Genomic DNA, 22,326 nt, shown 5'->3' on the forward strand with positions numbered 1-22,326 from the left:
CAGTTTTGTGTTTTGACTGGTATTTTGATAACTGAGTGTCAGATTCTTGTGCCCAGGAAAAAGTTGACTTCAGCATTTCTGGGTAATAAAAATCATCCCTGGGCAGTACTGGCAACCATGAAAGCTGCTCCTGGTGGGAAGGCAGCTCGTCCACCCGCTTGCTTGGCTCTTTGGGTCTGCTGGCAGCTGTAACAGTTTCTGTGGCTGCACTAGTACAGCTGGCAAGTCAGGAAAAATTCTAGATCACTAAGTTAACTTTTTTAGTTCATTTTTTTTCCCAATTATTGTTCACTTTTTCTTGATCACTTTATTTTTTGTTATAGGGGATTACTGCCACAGCTACATTACCAGAGAGTGGTTCATCACTGGCCTTACGAGCCCTAGGATGGGGCTCACTCTACGCGTGGTGTGGAGTTGGATTGCTCAGTTTTGCCATCTGGAAGGCCCTGGGTGTGCACAGTGTGAGTAGCAAGTATGATCCCCTCAAATACCGTATTTTTCCTTAGGTCATGCAACTTGGGGTGGCATCTCTATGCTACTACAGCCTAGGGGTTACACCTTCTCTCACCACATGTAGAGGGACTAACCAGAGTGTGTGCACACGGGGAAGGCATTCTTGCATCTGCAAAAAATGGGATGTTGTGGGAGGAGACAATTTTGGGGGAGGAACAGTTTTGTCCTGCTTATGTTTATTTGCACAGATGTTTCAGATTCTTCACAAAAGAGCCAGTGTTCTAATTTAGAGACTAAAATAGTAGCTGCAAGCTTTCTGTATCCTTTGCTTATTGAATTGAAGGCTACCCCCGAATCCTATCTTTAGAGCAATCTGTTTATTTGTCCAAGTTCTATTTTTTGCATCAGGACACTGGGGACATAAGAAAAACTGAGAGGAAACCAGCTTGCTTTCTAGTGCGTTTCTGGAAGGGGCAAAGGGGCAAAAGATTTGAGTTTCATGTCCAATAGAGTGGTGGTCCATCACATGCCACATCAAGGCAAAGAAACTCTGGAAGAATCTGTATGTCCGAAGGGGCTAAGGCTATCTTTAGTAAATTGCTTATGTTCCAGTGTTTCATAGTGTTGAGAGTGAACACTAAAGTTCATCTGAGCATTTTTGTTTGCCCCTGTTAATGAGCCATGACTTAAAGAGTCCCCTGCAGCTATAAGTTTGGCAGAACTGTCTGCATCCTCTTTAAGACTAGGAATGAATAGACTTCCTTTATCTTCCATGCAAATTATATATATGTTGAGCAAAGTGTCTCCCAAAACTAAAAGGAGGAAGATACTACTCCATCCTAGTACTGCTCTCAGTAATATCTTTATACAAGTTCTCATTTCTTGTCTCTTCTGCTGATATCCTGTAGGTCATGATTTGAGTCCGAACATACAGCACTATACAATCCCTTATTCTTTAGTTTCCAATGGTGATTCTCAATAGGAGACAGTAAAGGAAGGTAGAACACTAAAAAAGCATAGCAGGGCATAGGAGGTTCGTACAACATTTTGTTTAAACTCAAGTCCTTCTTGTGAGGCTGTAGTGGAATGGCAGAGAAGGAAGAGAAAGACTGGGAGTACTAGTTTGTACTCTCTGCATGCTGAGCTGGAACAGTCCACTCAGTTTACTGTCAGTTATATCGTCAGCCAAAAGGATTCATTTCACACTATGCTGCTGATTCTTATTTTAGTTCTGTCAGAGTACTTCTAGTCCTGCCAAAGGACAGTGGAATCTGACCCCTAGTCTGCAATTTATGTTAACTGTTCTCAGTAAGCTTAATTTTTACTTCCTTGAGAAGTACTGGCCTAGACCCATGGTTGCCTGGTTTCCCTATGAGGCTGCTTTCCTTGAGACTGCCTGACAGGGAACAGCCACATAAGCTTGAGATGGCCAAGCCCCGGGACATGTCAGAGTCTGATGGGGGGCTTCTGGCTACCTGACAGCAGTGGCTCTTGTGTCAGAAGCATGCAGCACACTGCTGTATGAGACTCGTTGAGCATTTGTAGTCAGAAAGCTGTGCCTTATTATATTTCTTTGTTGTGTTAGTGTTGAACAGAGGTGGGGGAAACTATCTTAAGAGGCTCTTGCAAATGCCCGTTGGTATTGGTTTCTGTTGTGGAGTGCTTACATTTCACTGTATTGCACAGCGAGAACTGCAGACACTGAAAGAAGCAGATTTCTGTCAAGAGACCATGTCTGCACATGATTTTGAACAGCTCTCTCCCTGCTCTCCACTGATATATTTATTGCATATATAGCCCCCCCGCTACCAAAACCTTGCCACACAAACCCAACACACCTATATACTTTTAAATTCCCACTGCGGAAAGGAAACATGTACAATAGTGCTACTCATTATGGCAGAATCAAAAATCAGCATTTGTAAATTTCCTGTCACACATTTCTTTTTCCTGTTATATTATATATCTGTTAAAATCAAATATATGTATGTTTAAAACTGCTGGAGGTACAAAAACGAAGTATTCTGACCAAAGCGAAGAGGTTCATTAGCATTAAAAATTTCTAGAATAATTCATCTTTGATTTTTGATTGTTGTTGACTCTTTTTGCATACTACTTTAACATAACACTCAGGAGCAAACACTGACTGTTAAAAAACAGTATTTTTGTGCTTAAATATTTTCCTGAACAGCTGAGATTAAGTAAGGGCTATAAGCTGGCTGGTACATTATTAGTTTTGGACTCTTAAACATATGCTCATAAGAAGGGCTTGTTTATTTTATTTATTTTCTTATTTCAGGGGAACTTTGGGATACTTTTGAAAATTCTTAATTGCTATCGTGTAAGCAAAGATAATAGATTAACAATAAGTTAAAATACTAATTTTTAAAAACACATATGTTGTGTCTAGTAATTTATTAGATGGCCACAAAAAATAAAGTTTTATTCGTGGGAAACTGTTTACTCAAGTTATCACTGAGAGAAATAAAGTTCTTTTCCACATTAGCTGTTCAGACCACAGAAGACACCAACATTTTCAAATGAACATTTTAATTTCAGTTAAACATGTTAAAAAGAGGCTCTCACAGATGTACCTAAATAAAAATGCCTTGAGTCTTCAGTATGGTTGAGTGCTGCGAGTTCGTTTGCTCTGTAGTACGTGCAGGTTCCCAGTATCTGTAGAAGTTGAAGTTAGAATTTCAAACCTAGCATCAGGTATCAAGATTTGAAAGCTATGAACTTAAGGCAAACTTTCTCCTCTGACAGCACTATACTATACATGGCCTGAGGGGAGACTTGACTCATTTTGATGCCAGGAATCTGTGTGAACTTAATAACTAAAGCTTTGGCAGCTGGACAGAGAAGAGGTTCTGTGCTGCCACTTCACCTTACTGCCTGTATGCAGTAACCGGCTGCCTTTGGGACCTGCTAATTAGTGGTCTGGCCTTGCTGGGCAGCAGCTTCATTTCTTTCAGAGCTACTGGTAATATTGATAACATTACTGACAGCTAATATAGTCTCTTGATATTAAATTGTTTCTCTTGACATTAAATTGTTAAGCATAATAAAATTCTGATTGTAAGCACTGCAGATGTTTCAAACAAGAAAGCTGCTTCTGTCACACGTAGGACTACAGTAACTCCTGTGCTCTCTCAAATTCATGGCCTACTCTGTCCCAGTGACTATCTTGGGTGGGATCTTAGCAAATAAAGGGCTGACCTTCCCTTGCAGAGTTTGGAGGGTAGTTCTGAGTCAAGGAAGACTGAGCTGGTACATGTTGTTTAATGCCTCATGGCGTCTCCAAGAGAAAAATACAGGAAGCCACAGTGGAAAAATTAGGTGTGATGGGTTGGTAGGAATCACAAGAATAGGAGTGAGAGATCTTGAAGCATAGCTGGCTTGGCCGGGAAAGCTATTGAGCAGTTCCACTCCTGACTGGCCAGCCTGTGGAGACGGCTGAAGTTGGTGCATGGCAGAGCTTGGGTGGCTCTGCAGCAGGAGGACAGCAAAGCTGAATTTGGAGAAGTGCAGTGGAAGATGTGCTCAGTGTTCTTTGTGCTTTGAACTCTGCTTGCGTTAGCCATGCACTGTTTTGAAACGATGGACTATTCAGTTGGTGTCACTGAATTGTCCGAATCATTATGTCAGCGTACCTGCTGTAAATCCATTGTGACATTGTGTACAAGAAGAGGTGGTGAGCATCACCCACGCACCTGAGAGGGTAAAACTAAACTAGCAAGGTGCTGCTACGATTTCTGGTGGGTTGGTTTTTTTTTTTGGGGGGGGGGGAAGCCTGTATGACTCTCCTGAGCTGCCGAGCGCCGATGAGCAGGCCAGGTTGTGCCCCGGGGCGGGGGCGCAGGGGCGTGGGGGGAGCTCTGCTGCACCGCGGCGCCACCTGCTGGCGCTGGCGGGAACAGCAGCACTGGCGGCCCGTGCGCGGGAATCGGCCCGGCTGCTTCTTCACGCTGACGGAATGAACGGGTTTAATCGTTTTATAGCCGCACGGAGTTTTAAACAAGCATTGCAGTAGTGGAAAACTGCTCTAACCGTTAGTTAGAGCCCAGAAGAGTGGTTTCACGTGGTATCGTTGCCAAAATGCAATGATTTTTAATGTGCGGGGATGTGTTTCCTATGAGCATAAATTATTGACGGGATAGTGGGTGATTGATAAAAATATGTATTACTCTAAGCTTTGTGACTGTTTAAATTATCTTGTCATCACTTACAAAGTCAGAGGTGAAATGACAAGAGCAAACTGGCACAATATTTCCTTGATGAGTTATAATTGCTGTAATTAATCTATGTCCATCATTCTGAAGCAGCATCACGATTGTTCAGCAGTTTGTCTTGTGGAAGGAAACTGAAGCCACAGTTCAGGGTGCCTCATCCGTACACCTTCTGAGACAGCCTGTATTTGCCGCAGAAGCAAGTCGTTGCTAAGATCTGTTCCAGACGCTGAGGTGATGCACCAGCTTTGGTGATACTATATTTTTATTTAATCTTTGTGGGTTTTTTTGTTCTTAAAACAGTGCTGTGGCAATGCCTGCTTTCAGCTTTTAAGTGGCTTTATTGTTAAAGGTGGTTCCCCGTAGCTTTACAGTCTGCTGCTTTTTATGCCAGTGTGAAAACCCAGGGGTGGTAGTAGGTAACTGATCTTTATATCTTGGTAAGGGATATAAAAGATTTTACGCTGTCTCAGGTTGGGTTGTTAATATCCCCTGACTGCAGTTACCACTGCTGTAATCTGAGGGCAGGCTGGTAAGTAATAAACCCTACTAAATTCTAGTCAACTCTTATCCCTAAATGGAGAAGTGATGGATCAGTGAGGACTTGGTTTGATGATGTTTTAAGTTCTCTTTTTCAATAATGTAAAAGAGAAATCTTCATTTTCAGAACCTAGGAGGTGGTGGTTATCTAGTTTTATATTGTACCTTTTGCAGAAAATAACCAGCTGTCAGTAATGATCAGACTTTTTTAACTTGTTTCCTGCAGTCTCTTAGGAAAATATTTTAAAATCAGTCCACCTTTGATTATCTCTGGGCATTGAAGCTCTGTCTATATTAGCAAGTAACATTGACCAACAACACTGGGCCAGTGAAGCAACTTGAGGCGGAGGACCTGACATCTACAACCATTCCAAGGCATTTTTAAAATTTGAACTGACTCTGGCCTTGCCCCAAGGCTTGAATGCCTATTTGCAGTGCGAGTATGTTATGTGTGCTCCTAGAATGCATCTTCAGTTTTGTGTCGCCCTAAAGAAACCCAGTTCATGCATTTTGAGACTGTTCAGCAGTACACAAACTCATGACCAGTAAGCATGGACAACTGGGAGATTTGATTCCAAAGGGCACTCCTCATCTGAACCCTGGGCTTGTCCAGGCACACCCACAGCCTTCCTCCCTGAGGCACTTCACAAAATAGAAGGACATGTGCAACATTGAACACAAATTTAATAACTGACATATGACTTGAAACAAAATGGCACATTTTTAAACACGTGCATTTGCTATTTAATAACTTCCCCATCATGGCATCTTTCATGGCATTATATTATGGGGTTTTGAGCTTGCAACCTCAGAACTCTGTAGCCGTCCACCCCTGGTGCAGTGGGCTGTTTTCTGATGCGAAACACAGAGGTATTGAAATAAATTTTATAGAAGAGAATGGATTTGGCCAATTCATGATTATTTTTTTTTTTAAGTTAAATAGTAGCAGTGTCATGTAAAAGGTAAAGTCTGATGTGTGGCTGAGGGAGGCCCTCCCATTGAGTCATGAGGTTCAGAAAGGACCCCCTTGCTTTCTAAACTCTTTCTCAGAGAGGAGCCTAGGTGCGGCTAGGTGCAGTCTTAGTCTCAGACTTGGTCAGTGGTTCATGTCTAAAGGATTATATATATAGCCTCTTACCAGAGTCAACGTTTGCCTGTCAGAGCCCCCAAATAACTTATACCGACTCAGTTTCGTGAAGTTGAAACTAGTAGAAAGTTTATCAAAGCGACAGATTTAAAGAGTTTGGAATTGCCGTTGATAAATGCACTCACTGCAATAGCGCTAATATATGTCTATGATTATAATTATAATTCTAGCAAAATACTATCCCGGGTATTCTCACCAAAAGGGTGAAATCACAATTGCTTACCGAGAAGGCATCCCTGTCTTGGGTGGAGGAGAAGGAGCACAGCCCGTCGATGGCCTCTTTGAGGTCTTCAATTTCTTCTCTCCCCCTCCGGGGGTAACTTCCTCAATATCCTTTATACCCCAGCTTAGTTGTTCCCTCCCAGGGGTGACGTTTAACATGATTTGGGTGGAGAGTCGAGTACTCTAGTCATATATGTTTAGCATGTAGTCCTTTTAGCTCATTAGCATATTTAGGGGTGTCAACTTTAATATTCATTTTGTGGATAATGAAGCAAAAGGTCTGGCTCCGGGCACCGTGGCCTTCAAAATTCTATGTAGAAACCGTCTATCTGTTTATTCCGCTTTCTCTAGCCAAAACAGGGCCGTCTTGCTGCTGTAAGACTCCCTCCTTCGGCTGCTTCTCATACCAACCTTGCGGATCTCCATCCACAATGTTTGTACAAGAGCGGACACCTGTGTTTTTAACCTCTTAGGTACAATTCCTACATCATTCACCCCGTGACTATAGTCACTCGATTCGAGATCCAGATCATGTTTGTATAAAGTCAATCTGGGGAGTATCCCTTACGTTTGAAGTTATTTCCTCTTTACTCTGGTGCAGCTCCAATTCCGTCCACCCAGATGCCACATGTACTTGACGAATGAATACCCAGGTTAGCATAGATTTGATGCAAGCTGATAATACACAAAACAAAACAATCATAATGATTATTATCAATATGAATTGCAATAAAGAAGCAAGCCATCGTGATAGTGAGAATCCTAAACCATGTAAAAGTTTGTTCAACCATCCTACTTCCATGCTTCCTCTAAGGTCTCTGCTTTTGCTACATGCTTCATATGCTCTAATTGTTTGTTAAGGTTTTGTGTTACATTTGGTATGTGGATACAGCAAGTGTTGTTGGCTAAGTTCAAGTATCCACACACTCCATTTTCATGCAATAACAGCAAATCTAATGTCAGTCTGTTCTGTAATGCCATTGTCGATGTACCCTGTAGCTGTGTATTCAATTCTTCCAACCCGACACAAGTTGCAGTAGCCAATGCTTCAAAATGTCTAGTGAGGTTATATAACATCATTCAATTCTGGAATGCTGTTATTTGAGGTGTGAAAATTGATTCCCGAACCCATCCAGCCACAGTTCCTGTTGTCGGATGTGGCCAGGGGTCTTTTGATTGTCTTTTGATTCGTCCCCACAGAGCTGGTACGAGAGGTTGCTTCCTCCAGAGGCGGCAAAGTGTTAACAGTCCCAGTGTGTGTTGACGTTGTTGGCCCTCCACGGATAAGTCTGTGGTCCAAGTTCCATCACTACTAACCCACACAGTGTGTCCCATAGAGGATATACTGAGTTTTGAACAAATTATATCAGAACAGGTATCATTGTTTGTCAAATGAGACCGAGTGTCATTGAAGTGGTGCAATTATGACAAATACAACCTAATCAGAGGGCTTGAGCTATCGGGCCTGGTCTCTGGATTTTGATTTCTCGACTACTGCAATTATAAACTTTAGTACAATTCCAATTATGACCTTTTGGACTATCTAAGCAAGAAATATTAAAGTTTGCATATTAGACACTGACATGTATGCAATTGTCTGGTAATCCAATGGTCTTATTCCAATCAATGCACCAGTCAGTAATCTGCATATAAGCCCAATCACCATGTTGGTGTGCTCCCCACACCCTGGGTATACTCATTCCCCGTGGTGTGTTGGTGCACTGGTCTCCAGAAGGATGATAGATTGTCCCAGTTGTTTCATCACCAGTCTCAAACTTCGGTGGTTTAGTAATATTGCAGTTACCTATGCTTCCATTTCCCTTAGGGGTCCATTATAAAACATGTTTCCCTTCCTCACTGTGCCATGTTAGATTGATATAGGGGAGTCCATGATCCCTGGTGCAATTTCCTGGTATTCGGAGTACCTGTGAACACAAAAGAAGAAGTGCTCGGTCTTCATTTGACCGGCAGATAGTAGATTAGAAAATGGGTACTATCCATCCAGTACTGATTTGATGGAGTTTTCCAGAGCTATCTTTCACTTCCCAAGTTTGGGTTACTAATTCTGCAATGTTTGGTACGGCTGCCATTAAAGGTGCAATATTGGCACTCAGTCGCCTATAATCAATTGTAAGACACCACTGTCCATTCGGGTTTTTTACTGGCCAGACAGGAGAATTATAGAGGAAGTGTGTGTGAGTAATAACACCTCTCTTTTCCAAATCTGTTACTACCCCATCAATGCCCGAATGTGCAGCTGCTGGCAGGGGGTACTGCTTTACATTAGTAATTTTCAATGGGGGTAAAGGTACAGACATTTCTAATAACTTTATAGCTTTAGGCTCATCCTCTTAAAGCCATACTATTTCTCCATCACCTTGTCTGGCAAAACTCCAGACTGACCCATCAGGGAGTTTCCACACTCTGCCATACAACACATCAAACCCCAATATGTTAGTACTAGCAGCACTGACTAATACTTCAGTGCGGGTCAATTTCTTTTCACCCGGGAGCCAAAGGGCAATTTTTGCTCTAGGGCGTTCCTTTATGATCCCATCAATCCCTGTTAATTTTGCCTTACAGTGACCGGGTTTTATATTTAGGCATTCCACGATCTCCTTGGTGATTACTGACGTTTGCGCACCCGTATCAATGAGGAAATTTGTAAAAATTCTCTGTGGTCCTACTGGAATAGCAATGATAGGTTTGTGATGCTTATTAGAGAGCCATTGCATAGCTAGTACTCGCTGGGCAGGGTGGCTCACTGCCCTCCCCGGGGATGCAAGTTTTTTGTTGGGGCAGCAGGGGTATCTGTTAAATCAATTAAGTTGTGCTGCAGGGCTGAGGGCACAGATCTAGCAGGAATCGGTTTCTTTCCTGTTGTCTGGCTACTCCCTGCTGAATTAATTCTTTGGCTTAGTGAATGTACCAGAGCTCGGAGGTCAGTGGTGGGTGTGCCATATAGTATCTGTCGTGGCACTCCCATCGCCAGGGCTCTGCGCCACAGGTCGTTACGTTCCTTATCAAACTTAGGTGTGCACTCTGGTTTAAGCTTAGTGCTACGAACCTGACGAACTCGCCGAGGGGGTGGTTGTGGTGTTTTCCCGGTGGTCGGTTCGATCCAGCCCATGCGGCGCCCATAACTCACTAACTCTTGTACAAACTCATTCCAGGTGGGAATCTGCTGATTCCTATAATTAGGTCTCCCTGCTCGGCGTGCATGGTAAGGTCCAGCACTGGCCTCCTGAGTGGCTCTAATCCTGTCCTGGACACTGGCTACATATGTCTTTAGACTATCCGGGAGTCCACGGATAAGAGGAGTTAATTGTGCTGGATCAACAGGGGCTAGCATTGGGGATCTCCTCAACATATCCCTCTCATACATCGCTTGTATGCAGGCTGCCTTTTGTACAGACACAACCAAGTCGGAGAATCCTGAGGTTTTGATAACAAGGGGTTCTCCTCTGTCTTGCGGATCTATGCTGCCAGCCCAGTTAGCAGCCCGCATTGTTAATGAATAATTATGATCGCCCGGTGTAGTGGTTAAAAACACTCCAGGACCCCAGTAGCCTTCAGCTTCTACCTCGCTCAGTAAGATTCGATCCCCCCCCGTAAGGGAGACTCGCCACACATATTCTGTCTCAGACTCCTCCAGATGCCTGGAATACTTTTCCTGCAACTTGGCCAATTCAGCAGGAGACCAAGGAATGGTGTGTACCGTAGTACAAACATCGTCATCCCCCTCATCTGTAGTTTTGGTTTTAATTAACGGTCGCATAGGCACGGATTTGGGGGTAAGAACAGAATCTGCCACCAATTCATCATCGTCATTATCATTCCAAATGTCTCCATCCCACGTCTCGGGGTCTGCACAGTGTATTAATTTGTGGACTTGTTTAGCTGAGACTGAGGACGGCATTTGATCTAGTAAGAAATTTAGTAAGTTTTCCTGCAGCTGTTTTTCTCGCCTTTCAAATGTGGCTACTAGCAATTTAAGTTCCCTAATTTCCGTATTTAAGTTTTGGTTGTCTGACATGAGAGAATCTACTCGTGTTCCCAATTTCTCATTGTTTTCTTTTTCCAAAGTTAATGATGTTTTCAATTTCTCATTTTCCTCCCTTTCTAAAGTCAGTGATGTTTTCAATACTTCATTTTCCGACTTTAGAGAGGCATATTCTACATCTGCAATTCGTTCAGGGGAAGGGGAGGTTTTGATCTCTTTTTGCGCGCAAGATAAACAAGCCCCCAACACCGCACAAACAATTCCTTTGCCTTTACCTTCGTTGATCTTTTGCTCGATTCTGCACAGTTCTGTCCGCTCTACCACTTTGTCCTCATCTCTCCAATATTTTTGGGCCCATTCTATTCCCACTTGGGGTGGTGTACTGTTATATTTTCGCAGCAGTTTATCCATGGCAATCCTGCCGACTATGCCAATTTTCTGTCATGTAAAAGGTAAAGTTTGATGCGTGGCTGAGGGGTGCCCTCCCGTTGAGTCACGAGGCTCAGAAGGGACCCCCTTGCTTTCTAAACTCCCTTCTCACCGAAAGGATGAAATCGCAATTGCTTACCGAGAAGGCATCCCTGTCTTAGGTGGAGGAGAAGGAGCACAGCCCGTCGACGGCCTCTTCGAGGTCCTCAATTTCTTCTCTCCCCCTCCGGGGGTAACTTCCTCAATATCCTTTATACCCCAGCTTAGTTGTTCCCTCCCAGGGGTGACGTTTAACATGATTTGGGTGGAGAGTCGAGTACTCTAGTCATATATGTTTAGCATGTAGTCCTTTTAGCTCATTAGCATATTTAGGGGTGTCAACTTTAGTATTCATTTTGTGGATAATGAAGCAAAAGGTCTGGCTCCGGGCACTGTGGCCTTCAAAATTCTATGTAGAAACCGTCTATCTGTTTATTCCGCTTTCTCTAGCCAAAACAGGGCCGTCTTGCTGCTGTAAGACTCCCTCCTTCGGCTGCTTCTCATACCAACCTTGCGGATCTCTATCCACAGTTTGTATGAGATAAGCGGACACCTGTGTTTTTAACCTCTTGGGTGCAATTCCCACAAGTTGAAACATCTTATTTCAACATCCTCTATATGAAATGCTCAATGAAGTTTTAAAATTTTTAGTTGTAGAATAAGTGGTTTCACTCAGTAAAAAAAATTAAAACTAAAAAATTCAAAATGATCTTAAAACCCCTGTTGTTACAGTTGACCTAAACAAGTATTTTCATGAAAGTTTCCAAAAATTAAAACTTATTTTATTTACTTATTCTACAGGTGTTATGATCCACTACACCTTTTTGTTGCTTGGAAAAATGTTAGTTTCACAATTTTATAGGAGTTACAGTTGAGTTGTAAACCCATGTTTTAAATAAGAAGGTTTTTGTTTTTAATTAAACTTGCAGCTATAGAATACTTGACGGGTATTAAAACATACCTATGAATGCCTGATGTTTTGGTTTTTTTTAAACTATGAGCAATTATGAGCCTTCTTTTAAAAGCAGAACAATAACCTCAGCCCTTGGAGACTGAAGCATACAACAATTAGCAAACAAGATAAATTATGCTTTAAGAGCCCTTTTGCTCTTCATGCCCTCGATAAACTAGGTTTTATTTTCTCAGAAAGAAAAGCATTTTTTCTCCCATAGGAAAAGGGCCAGGACGATTCATATGTAGGTTTGTGAGATTCTGATTGTTGCTTCCGCATCTGTTCCATGGAAAGCTGGGGAAATAGTGAGAAAAATTGCCTAGTAATTTGTGACTAATATAGTTATAAAATATTAGTTTATCATTTTTATGGTGACTCCTAATGAAATATCCTGGGTTTCATTGATCTTAAACTTTAAAATATTAACAGTCTAAAACAATTGCACAGCTGTGTAGAGACATCTAAAACAATTAAAAGCGATACAGAGAGTATATGCTTGCCGTGGTTTTGTTAGTAAGGACGTTTCCTAGGCAGGCTACTTTTCTCTAGAGGAAATCTAACCTCTAAATCACCATTTTAAGCATAGAAATAACAACATGCCCCCACTTATTTTGAGAGGTCTTTGATATAATTTTGTGAGACTATAGTCATAGGTACAGTATAAATACAAAGGAGTATTGGCTTTAAGGATGGATTAAAAAATTTAAAAAATAAAATGAGAACATGGACACATAGTCTTCAAAAATTATTGCTTTTGGCATCTGTAAATAGTACTAAGATCTATAGATCTCAGCCAAGTATAGGCGTATTGCAGTGGCTGAAATTTTTGTGCTATTTCATAAATGAACAAATGTTGCTATAAAAGCAACATTTTTTGTTGTTGCTATTTTTTAATATTAGTTGTATTTAATCCTCACCTAAGTATTATTCATGAAGTTTGCATAGCAAAAGCGTATCTTTTCCTTGCTACTTCATGATCATACATTCCAATATAAATCCGATCTGTCCAATTTTTTTAACGGTCTTTTATTTCCTCAATACTTATTTAAATTCAAGCTTGTAGAAAGAAGATGGAGTACTAGTACAAGTTAGCACTTCCTCCTCCTCTTTATACAAGGTTTTTCTGTACTGCTTATATTGCCTAATTAGTTTGGTGCAGAGAAGACTTGCCTCCACACATATGTACTGCTAGTATTTTATCCAAGAAGTAAAGAAAAAAAAAGTAACCTGTGAACTTCACGGTAAACTTGATAAGGCAGAATGCTTATTCAAGGAATAAGATCATAATTTTCCTCCTGGAAAGCTGCTACATCTGCATTATGAATAGGGACAGCTGTAAGTAAGTATTTCAAGAATATGGGAAGACTAACTGTAGCTGTCTTGAGGAATTACTCTGCTGTGTCTTGGGAGAGACTCGTAGCTGTTAGCTGCCACCAACCTGTTAAGAAGCTAGAAAGAATAAAACCATGTTCAGCCTGTGGTTTGAAATTGCCTCTGTGGAACAGTTCCACATCGCTGTAAGTGGACAAGTGGGTTGATCCACTTCTCAGCTGCATGTAACTGCAAACTATACGTGTACAACTACAATCTGAATAAAAACTTACTTGATAGGTGCGAATTATTTGTGCTACATCTTAGTCCCGTGGGATCTTCCTGTGCTTTGTTAAGTGTGGTGGGATGGCCACACTTGTCTTACGCGTCTCTGGTCCAAGACCCCAGCTGCTCTGCTTGCCTGGGGGCACCCAGCCGTCCCTGCCTGGCCCTGGCTGTCACACTGGCTCTCACAGGTTTCCTGTGTGGAATTCAGCCCCAGTCGTGGCATCGAGGCTTACGCATCACTGAAGAGTTTTGGTTTTGTGCTGGCTCTTTTCCCAGCCATCAGCCTCACTTGTGGATGATACATACCATGAATTCCTGGACATACAGAGGAAAAAAAATTACTCAGGTTGCCCTTTTCAGGAACTGCCTGCTTGCAGACAATTCATATTTTTAATTTAATTCAGAAACCCAAATTACAGCACAGAAGAGCTTACAGAGTTGGGATGCTCATCCTGAGATTTTGAGGCCATTAACTAACTTTGCTTTATACATTTAGATATTTAACTAGTTTATATTTTAAATTACTTTAATCTTAATTTTTCAAATTGCGCAGGGTGACTAAGGAGCAATGACTAATATACTGTAATAGATTAATCACATGGATGTCCTTTCGGGGCACCCAGATTTCAAAGTAACAGAAATAAATGGTGTGTTCCTCAGTAATATCAATAGTATTTCACTCCATTTTTCTGCATGGCATGAAAGGCTTTTGCAACAAGATAGTATAATCCAGACTTTCTACCATTACTTTTATTTTGAAGCCTGATGCAGCATCACTGAAGTCAATGAGAATAGGCTTGAGAATGAGACACTGACTTCATCTACTTTGAGATAGCATATACTACAAAAACTTAAGTTCTTGGCATTTTATTTCAGAAAGATCAACATGGAATGTATAAAATTTCAAAGGATACTCCTGTATCTCTGAACCTAAGGAAATTACTTTTTTTTTTCCAGATTGTGGTTTACAAAATTACTGTCTTGGTGTATATAAGTTAATAGCTGTCTTTCCCGTTGATCATAATTAGCTAATTATTTCCCTTTTTTTTTAATTCAAAATAATCTAGCCTTAAACCAGAACAGTTGTGGGTTTTTTTAGGCTTTTCTACTGGAATGGCATCTTCCTTTTATGATAGATGTATAGAAAGATACTTTGAGGCTACCAGTTCACAATCCCACTTTTGGGAGCTAAGTAGCATTCACACCGAAATTAAATCAAACAGAGTGAGGTTAGTAAAACACGTTTGTGATGTAGACCAGCTATCTTCCCATTTGTGAAATGCATTCATTTACGAATGAGTGACATGGAAAAGTGACACTTGGAAAAGTAATGTGAGGGAAGTATTTCATGTGTTTTATCTCTTCATGTGACCCAATCACTGGAAAAGAGACTGCCTGACCCTTGTGACTTGACAGCTCTTAGTAGCTCACCAGTAATTTAAGACAGAATATGTAGTAGCCGTGGGAGGCTACATATGTATAATGGTTTGGGAACTGTGACAGCTTTGCTCTAAACAGTGACGGTCCTCTCCACCTCTCCCTGTAAAGTTCACTTGGGTTATTTTCATGTTGTTTTTCTTTTAAAAAGCACAGGACATGTTTTACCCAATTACACAGGATTTATAGCGATATGTTTCTGGAAAAATATGTGTATACGTTCGTTTAATTTTAGGCATTGTAAACGGCTCTCTGATTTCAAAGAGAGCAGTCAACACTGCATTAGGTTAAGCATGCGTGTAAGTCTCCATGGGACAGGGGGTTAATATGAGCTCTTGGTTTCTCTAGATGGTTTAACAAAATTCTACTGCTGCTTTTCTCTATGCAAGCCTGAAACACTGGCATCAGCAAACAGTTTGTGAACAGTGCACTATGCCAGTATGGTGTAAGAGAGTTAAATATTAGGATGTATACTGCTAGGATTGACCCTCTGAGGACAGTTTTCATAGACCTGTAGTTCTGAATAATCCGAACATTCATAATACCTTTGCCAATGAAGTGCAAGATCTATGAATATGAACCAGGGCTCTATTTTCTACGCTTATTTTAGAGGTCAGCGTGCAAACCGGCACAGGGTGACCTGCAGTGAGTGCCCCATTTTACACTGAGAATCAGAGAATCACCTTCAGTCAGCAGGCTGTCTGCTCTGCTCTTCAAGTACTCCAAGGGCTCAGTGCTTGCCGTTTTCTACAAATAACTCGCTATTTCTGTATGCAGACCTTGGTAATCATTTGCTAACAAGGGCGACAGCAATCATTTTAAGATTTGGGAAGAGGTGGCAAGAATAATCCTCTTTAATGCTCTTTAATCCAGGGCAGCCCATCTTGTCTTCATGCCTTGTGAAATGGAAGGTGGCTGAAGAGAACGCAGGGCACGTACATACTGTATCCTGCTGCCAGTCGATATTCCAGTTCAGGGCATCTAACCTCATTTCACTTGGAAGCTAATGTAAGCAGTTCTTACTGGTACGAGCACTGAAATAGGAAACTAATAATTCCTAGAATCTGGGTTAGCCTATTATGAATGTCAGACATTAAAGAGAACATTTCTTCATAAAACTTTCATTCTAGGATTCAAATAGACTCTTTTAGCCCCTCTTCCATTCATTTTAATACGAACGGCCACATAAGTGCTCTCAGTAATAGCGCAATCCCAATTTTTGCGTGACATTCTGTCAACGATGTACATTAAAAAGAGATTATTAAATGGAAGATGCTTTTAGGTCCCTGTATTTTTGCCACCTGAGGCAGGATCATTAGGTTAAGATAAGAAAATAACAGTGATCTGTAGCTATTACAGATTATTTAATGCAGTAAGGTAGATGATACCCTTTTAGAAAGAAGCCTGACAGTCAGAGGTGGAACAGTTACTGTAATTTATTTGGCAGGGAAAAACAGTGTCAAGCTTTGCAATATCTGTGATAAAAAAAAATAAAATTCACTTGAGTGAAATTCACTTCAGAGAGTTGCCTCCAGGAACAGAGAATGCTGGAATGTTAAATCAAGAAATGTATTACAAATCGTTCATGTACCACTAGGTTCAGAAGCAGCAGCTGAGAGAGCGGCCCGTGATACTGAAGGCAGCAGAAAGAGGTAAAATACATTCAGCTTTTAGTGCTCGGTTTACTACACTATTAATTGAAGACATTATCACAGTTGAACCGAGAACCCCAGTGTCAGTGTGGCTGACAGTAATAAAGAGGCCGCCATTTCAGTGAATTATTTCAAAACATTCCAGTACTTAGTACATAGCACATTAGCTTTCATAATTAAATTAATGCCTTTTGATGTGAGACTGCTGGCATGTGTATTGTGGAATCTGGAGGAAATACAGGAGAAGATTTCCAGAGAGGGAGACCTCCTGAGCGGCATGCCTACTAAAAAGAAAAAGCAAGGCAAGACACAGATTCCTAATTGCAGCATTTCCTTCATCAAGAAGTGTTCTTGTCCCCAAGAGGTAAAGCAGGTAAAGCCAAGGTCCCAGTTCTTGCACCTCAAGTGTGCAGTATTCATAGAACACAAAGCTAGATTCATCATCTTCACAAGAAGCTCACCACACTGCAGGAGGTGACTGGACACTAGTAAGCCCAGTTCATTGAAGGACAGCTAGTTTTCATGTTTAACGAACAAATTTTACCTTCACTACAGGGATTCTCTGAAGTTACAGTGGGCCTGGTATGATACTGTCAACCAAATGCAAGCAAGAACAACCCCAAGGCCAATGAGTTACTTTGGAGGACAAATTTAGTCCTAAATATATAAATATATTAAATAGAATTTGGCCAGTCAAGGCCCACGATATTGAGCTGAAAGAAGTCACAGCCTAAAATTTAATACTAGAAGGGTTCATAAGCAGGCAGACATAGGCACTGGGAGAGAAGGGATAGGAACTTTGGGATGCTGTTTCCATGGTTATTTTTGTATGTATACATTGGTTCCATTACATCAGAGAGTAGTTATTTTTAAAAGTCTTCTCCATGCTTTTAGGCAGTGTGGCAAGTGAGCTTTAGCGGAGCTCTGAGTGCAGGGAGGACAGTGGCTGGGATTTGGAAGTCCATTCAGGATAGCAACAAGCACAAATGTGCAAATGGAGGAAGAAACTCAGAAGCTGGCAGTGTTAGTGGAACAGAAGAGAAAGGGCAGATACCTTAGAAGTCCAGATCAAAGCCCTAATGAAATCCTGTACTGCACTTTCTTACTGGGAGGAGAGGGAGACTGGGAAAGTAGAAATCTGTGACTAGTACTAATTACGTTGCCTAATGTATTATTAGTGAGAACTCAAAAACTGTTGTGGAGAGAAATAATAGGGTGCGGTATCTTTTAACTTGTATAGAAATGAGAGCTTCTAGTAAGCGTTAGTAGCTGTGACATTTGTATCGTGAAGAAATTGGCCCCATTTAGACCCGCTGTGAAGACATTATGTATTGGTGAGGCCCATGCCTGTCACTGTAGGTAATGTCCTTCTTAACTAGCTGACAACCTAAAGTATAACGCTGAGAAGGCAATGCACAGTGGTGATCAGCTTGGCATTGTGATTTATTAAAATAGCTTGCTGTCCAGGAATCACAAAGGAAGAAAGTTTGTGAAAAAATATAAAACACGGTCGAAGTTGTGAATTGCAATGAAAAACTGTTTTTTGTGTGGGAAGGGGCTTGTGGAAAAGGGCATAGATGCTGGCAAGAGAGGAAGTGGTAAATGAGACATTGAGTCTAGCATCGCTTGCAAAGTGGTTTTACAAATAAGCATCAAAATCTGAGAAGATGAGGCTGAGGAAATTTCTCAGGGAGTCTTAAAAGCAAAAGGAAGATGTTGAATATTTCAGATTTAGTCCACGTGTTAAGGAAAAATTGCTTTTCCAGGAAATGAGTTGCTTTTACCTGCAGAACATAAATTAGTGTTCTGAGGGGAGAAGAATCTCAATATTCTTAAACCTGCAGCTGCTAGCAGTATTTTAGTGCTTTCTAAATAAATACCTTTATTCTTTCAGAACAGAGCTGTAGTGTTTTATTTCCCAGACAAGATTGCTTTTTGCATTCAAGGGTTAGGGTTTGCCATGTTAGTAATTGTAAGGTAGCTGTTAAGGTGAGGAAGCACTGTAGTTTTCTGAATGGCTCTCCCCCCAGTCATTCTCTTTTTGGAGGCTTTATATAATTTCTTTCAGTTTTCCTTGGGTTTTGTGTGTCTTCAGTGGAGTAACAGAGGTGTCCTGTAGGGCATGCAAGTGCATCGTTTAAATTTGACACTAAAAGAAATTTAAAAGTCAGAGTTGAGAAACAAAAAAAATCCACGTTGCGCCAGATCATTAGCTGGTATAAAATGTTTTATTTCCAGTTATACCAACGGAGCTACAGCAGTTTACATCAGGATAGGATCTGACCATTCCTGTGTTATCAAACACCCGGATAGTACTTCTATGAAAGAGTAGGAGAGTTGGTTAACTCTTTAGGAAGTAAAAAATATTAAGTAAATTGAATACTTTCCGCACATTAGAGAACTGGGGCAACTTAATTACAGAGGACTGGAAAAAACAGCTAAGCCAAAGCTCCTAAAGCATTTCCTATTGTAAATACTCACGTTTAATTGTCAGCAATTGTTTAATATAATTTGGGCTGTTCCCCTACGTCAGCTCTGATACTGGTGTTTATTATTCTTGGAAATATTAGCTGTCTATGAGAGCTTTTCAGTTTTAAATAAGAAACAAAAATATTAGTTTAGGAACAATTGTGGGTGATTGCCAAGATTTTTAAAAACCAAGAGCTAATAATTAATCAAAACAGCTATCTGATCAGAATAAAATTTAAAGCAGACAGTGAATTAGTTTTTACATAAGAACACAATCAGGATAAAACAAAAGGGTTAATTTGGCTTGAATTTTCCTCCTACTTTATATAACATGTATTTTTATTTGATTACCAGTACCCAGGCATTTGTACACAAAAACTTGAGTTCTAAAATGCTTTAATCCATCAGAGTTAGTTTTTGTCTTAGTAAAGGATTGGTAATTTCTTTGTGAATTGTTTCATTCTTTGTATCAGCTGTAACTTGAAAAATTGCATTCCAGCAACATTTCTCTAAAAAACGACCAGTTCTTTGTCAGAATTATTCATACGCAGGAGGACTTGAGCAGAAAATGGCCCAAAGGTATTTGTAAAAAACCTGATGGCCCATAACGCGCAAAATATAGGCATATTAGAGAAGATGCCTATGTGGCTGTTTAGAATATCTAGATTTCCTGGAACCTCTCTGTGGGACATTCTGCCTGAGACAGCATTTGGTCTTCAAGAGATTATTGCATCCAGTGCTTGAATACCACATCCTGTCTTCTCTGCATGAATGTCATAGATTCTGTAGAGCTTCCTAAAAATAGCAGTCCAAAACTTCCCCTGTACATCCTGCTGTTTGTATAACAGGATTTTCAATGATTTGAATTTTCCATGCCTATCCTTTAAAAATGTATTATGTGTAAAAATATATGTAAAAATCTTGGAAGAAAGAAACCTGCTAAATCTAAATATGAGCTTCAAACAGAAGTGATTTTTAAAGAAATTAAATTTCAGTTCTGGCCTGCCAGAACTATTGAATCAGACATTGGTGATAAAATCGTTATCATAAATACAGATTTGGCAATTGGTATTAATGTAGTGATATGCAGAATATAAAACTAGCAAACTTCCTCTTTCACAGCATTTTAATTTAACAACAATGAAAGAAAAGTTTGGTCGTATGTATTGTTACGAATCTTGTTTTCCTTCCTACTAATGTATAAATTTGAATGAGACTTTGTTTTGCCACCTGTATCCATATGGTGGGATAAACTGATAGACCAGTATTTTTTCTTTAATCCTTGTCTTAAAATCCTTGAACAGACCTACTGGGTCTTTAATCCATTACAAGTGTAGAAAAAGGCACTGCAGTCAAAATATGGGCACATTCTATGGACATAATTTTCCTCCAAACAAAAATATTTTAAATGTGTGTGTATGTGTGTATAGTAGTTCATATAGCAGTAGTGAATCATTCAGGCAAGTGGTCCAAATTAGGCACCCCAGTCCGGTGCTTTAGAAGGGGCCATTGTTGTGGGTCCCTTCACACTGTTTTTCACTTTGTTAATTGAACCAACATAATCAGAGGGAAAGTCTTAATTTTCTGTTAAAGTCTTTTTACCTCTTTGTTACCACACACAGCTTATGTTGTGGAATAAGCCCGGGTTCGTGATGCTCCTTATTAACAGTTAACAGATTTTATTTTTTAATCTCTTTTATAGATGAAAGAATTCCGAACTAAAATGCAGTCAATGTTTCCAGCAATTCCTAAAAACAGTGAGTGCACCGTTGAATGGGAAGACTTACTTAAATCCAAGTGAAAGACTCAGAGGTGTTTGGAGGCGTCTCTTGCAGCAAGAACAGGAGCGGAAGTAGCAGAAGTTTCCCATCTGAAAAACAGAGAAGAAAACACAGACTGAGCAAGCTACTGACTGAGGTCACTGAACCTGGGGATGCCAATTAACATCTAGCAGCAAGGGAATTCAAAATGAAACAAAACAAAAAACCCCAAAACCAATTTATATTGTACTGTTCAGCATGCTTGGTGTAGTTGATTTGTGAAGAAATGAACCCTGCAACATAATTTGGATCCAACTTGAAAAGAGACTATCTTCTGAAGACTTAAAGAAGAAACTGATCTTCAGTTGTAAATATAAGGACAAAACCCCAATAACCTCTTATCCCAGCCCACTTATTAAGAGAAATTTTAGGAAATTTCTCTAGGAAACAACAGTACTTTCATCAAGTCGATTCTAACAGATCTTTTACTGAGCCTAAAGGCTCAGTAGCCTTTAGGGCACTCTTCTAAAAATAAAGGAGTTATTTCAATTTGTAACAGAGAAAACACCTAAACCAAACTATTTTTGTATGTCTGAAGGGAAAGTTTAAAACATCCAATATGCAAGTAGTGACCTACTGAGCTCCTCTGTAGAGCATCAGAAGAGATCTCTACAAAGTGTACTGTTTTCTCAGTATTCACTTTTTTTATTGGATCCCACAATAGAGAATCCAATAGTTTGCATAAAAGTCACTACTATATTTCTCTAGCGATTTAAGTTGTAAGTGAAAAAGGCATAAAATAGCGAGACACCCAGTCTGTCCTACACAAATATTTTCAGCAAAGAAAATGTATGGGCAGGGCTGGGTTTTTTGTATTTCAGTGTTCCTGTGGCTCTTCTACCAAGAGAAGCAATGTGACATTTTCCACACTGCAGTAATCTCATGAAGTGTGGGCGTAAACTGGGAAGAGTAATGTCTTACTCAAACATTGTATTTGCAGAACTGTAGATCTGTAAAAATGCAGAGATAAAAAAATGCTATCAGTGATCAATCCTTTGTTGAATCCTCAATTATCAGGTCTTTTTATTAATTGCACACAGTCCAATCAGTCAATTGTCAGATTTAATAAAGTCCTCTTAAAACCTGTCTTTTGTGATTAAGTCTTTATATTCCTAGGAAAGAACATTAAAAAACCCCTTTAAATGTCAGATGAATAATAGAGAAGTATGGTTTTCCTATGAAACATGACAGCATTAAAATAATATATTTAAAGCAATTGAAGTGTAATAGTTGACATCTTTTCCATAGCTTGATGCTTGTAATCCAATATTAAATAAATTGTGGTGAATACTGCCATCATATGCACATGAAAAACAGTACTATTTTCATATTACT

At 40.2% G+C, this 22,326-nt stretch overlaps 1 protein-coding gene across 2 annotated transcripts in view; it reads left to right on the forward strand.

The window, feature by feature from the left end:
- TMEM242 (transmembrane protein 242) overlaps positions 1–22,077 on the forward strand; it is a 29,269-nt gene extending 7,192 nt beyond the window's left edge. For both annotated transcript variants that reach the window (XM_054822472.1, XM_054822473.1), the window contains 2 exons: positions 324–461; positions 20,874–22,077. In XM_054822472.1, coding sequence (XP_054678447.1) covers positions 324–461; positions 20,874–20,972 — 237 coding nt within the window. In that variant the 3' untranslated portion in view covers positions 20,973–22,077. The remainder of the gene's footprint in view (positions 1–323; positions 462–20,873) is intronic.
- Positions 22,078–22,326: the final 249 nt, after the last annotated feature.

Source organism: Grus americana, chromosome 3, assembly GCF_028858705.1.
Source record: "Grus americana isolate bGruAme1 chromosome 3, bGruAme1.mat, whole genome shotgun sequence".
Taxonomy (NCBI): domain Eukaryota; kingdom Metazoa; phylum Chordata; class Aves; order Gruiformes; family Gruidae; genus Grus; species Grus americana.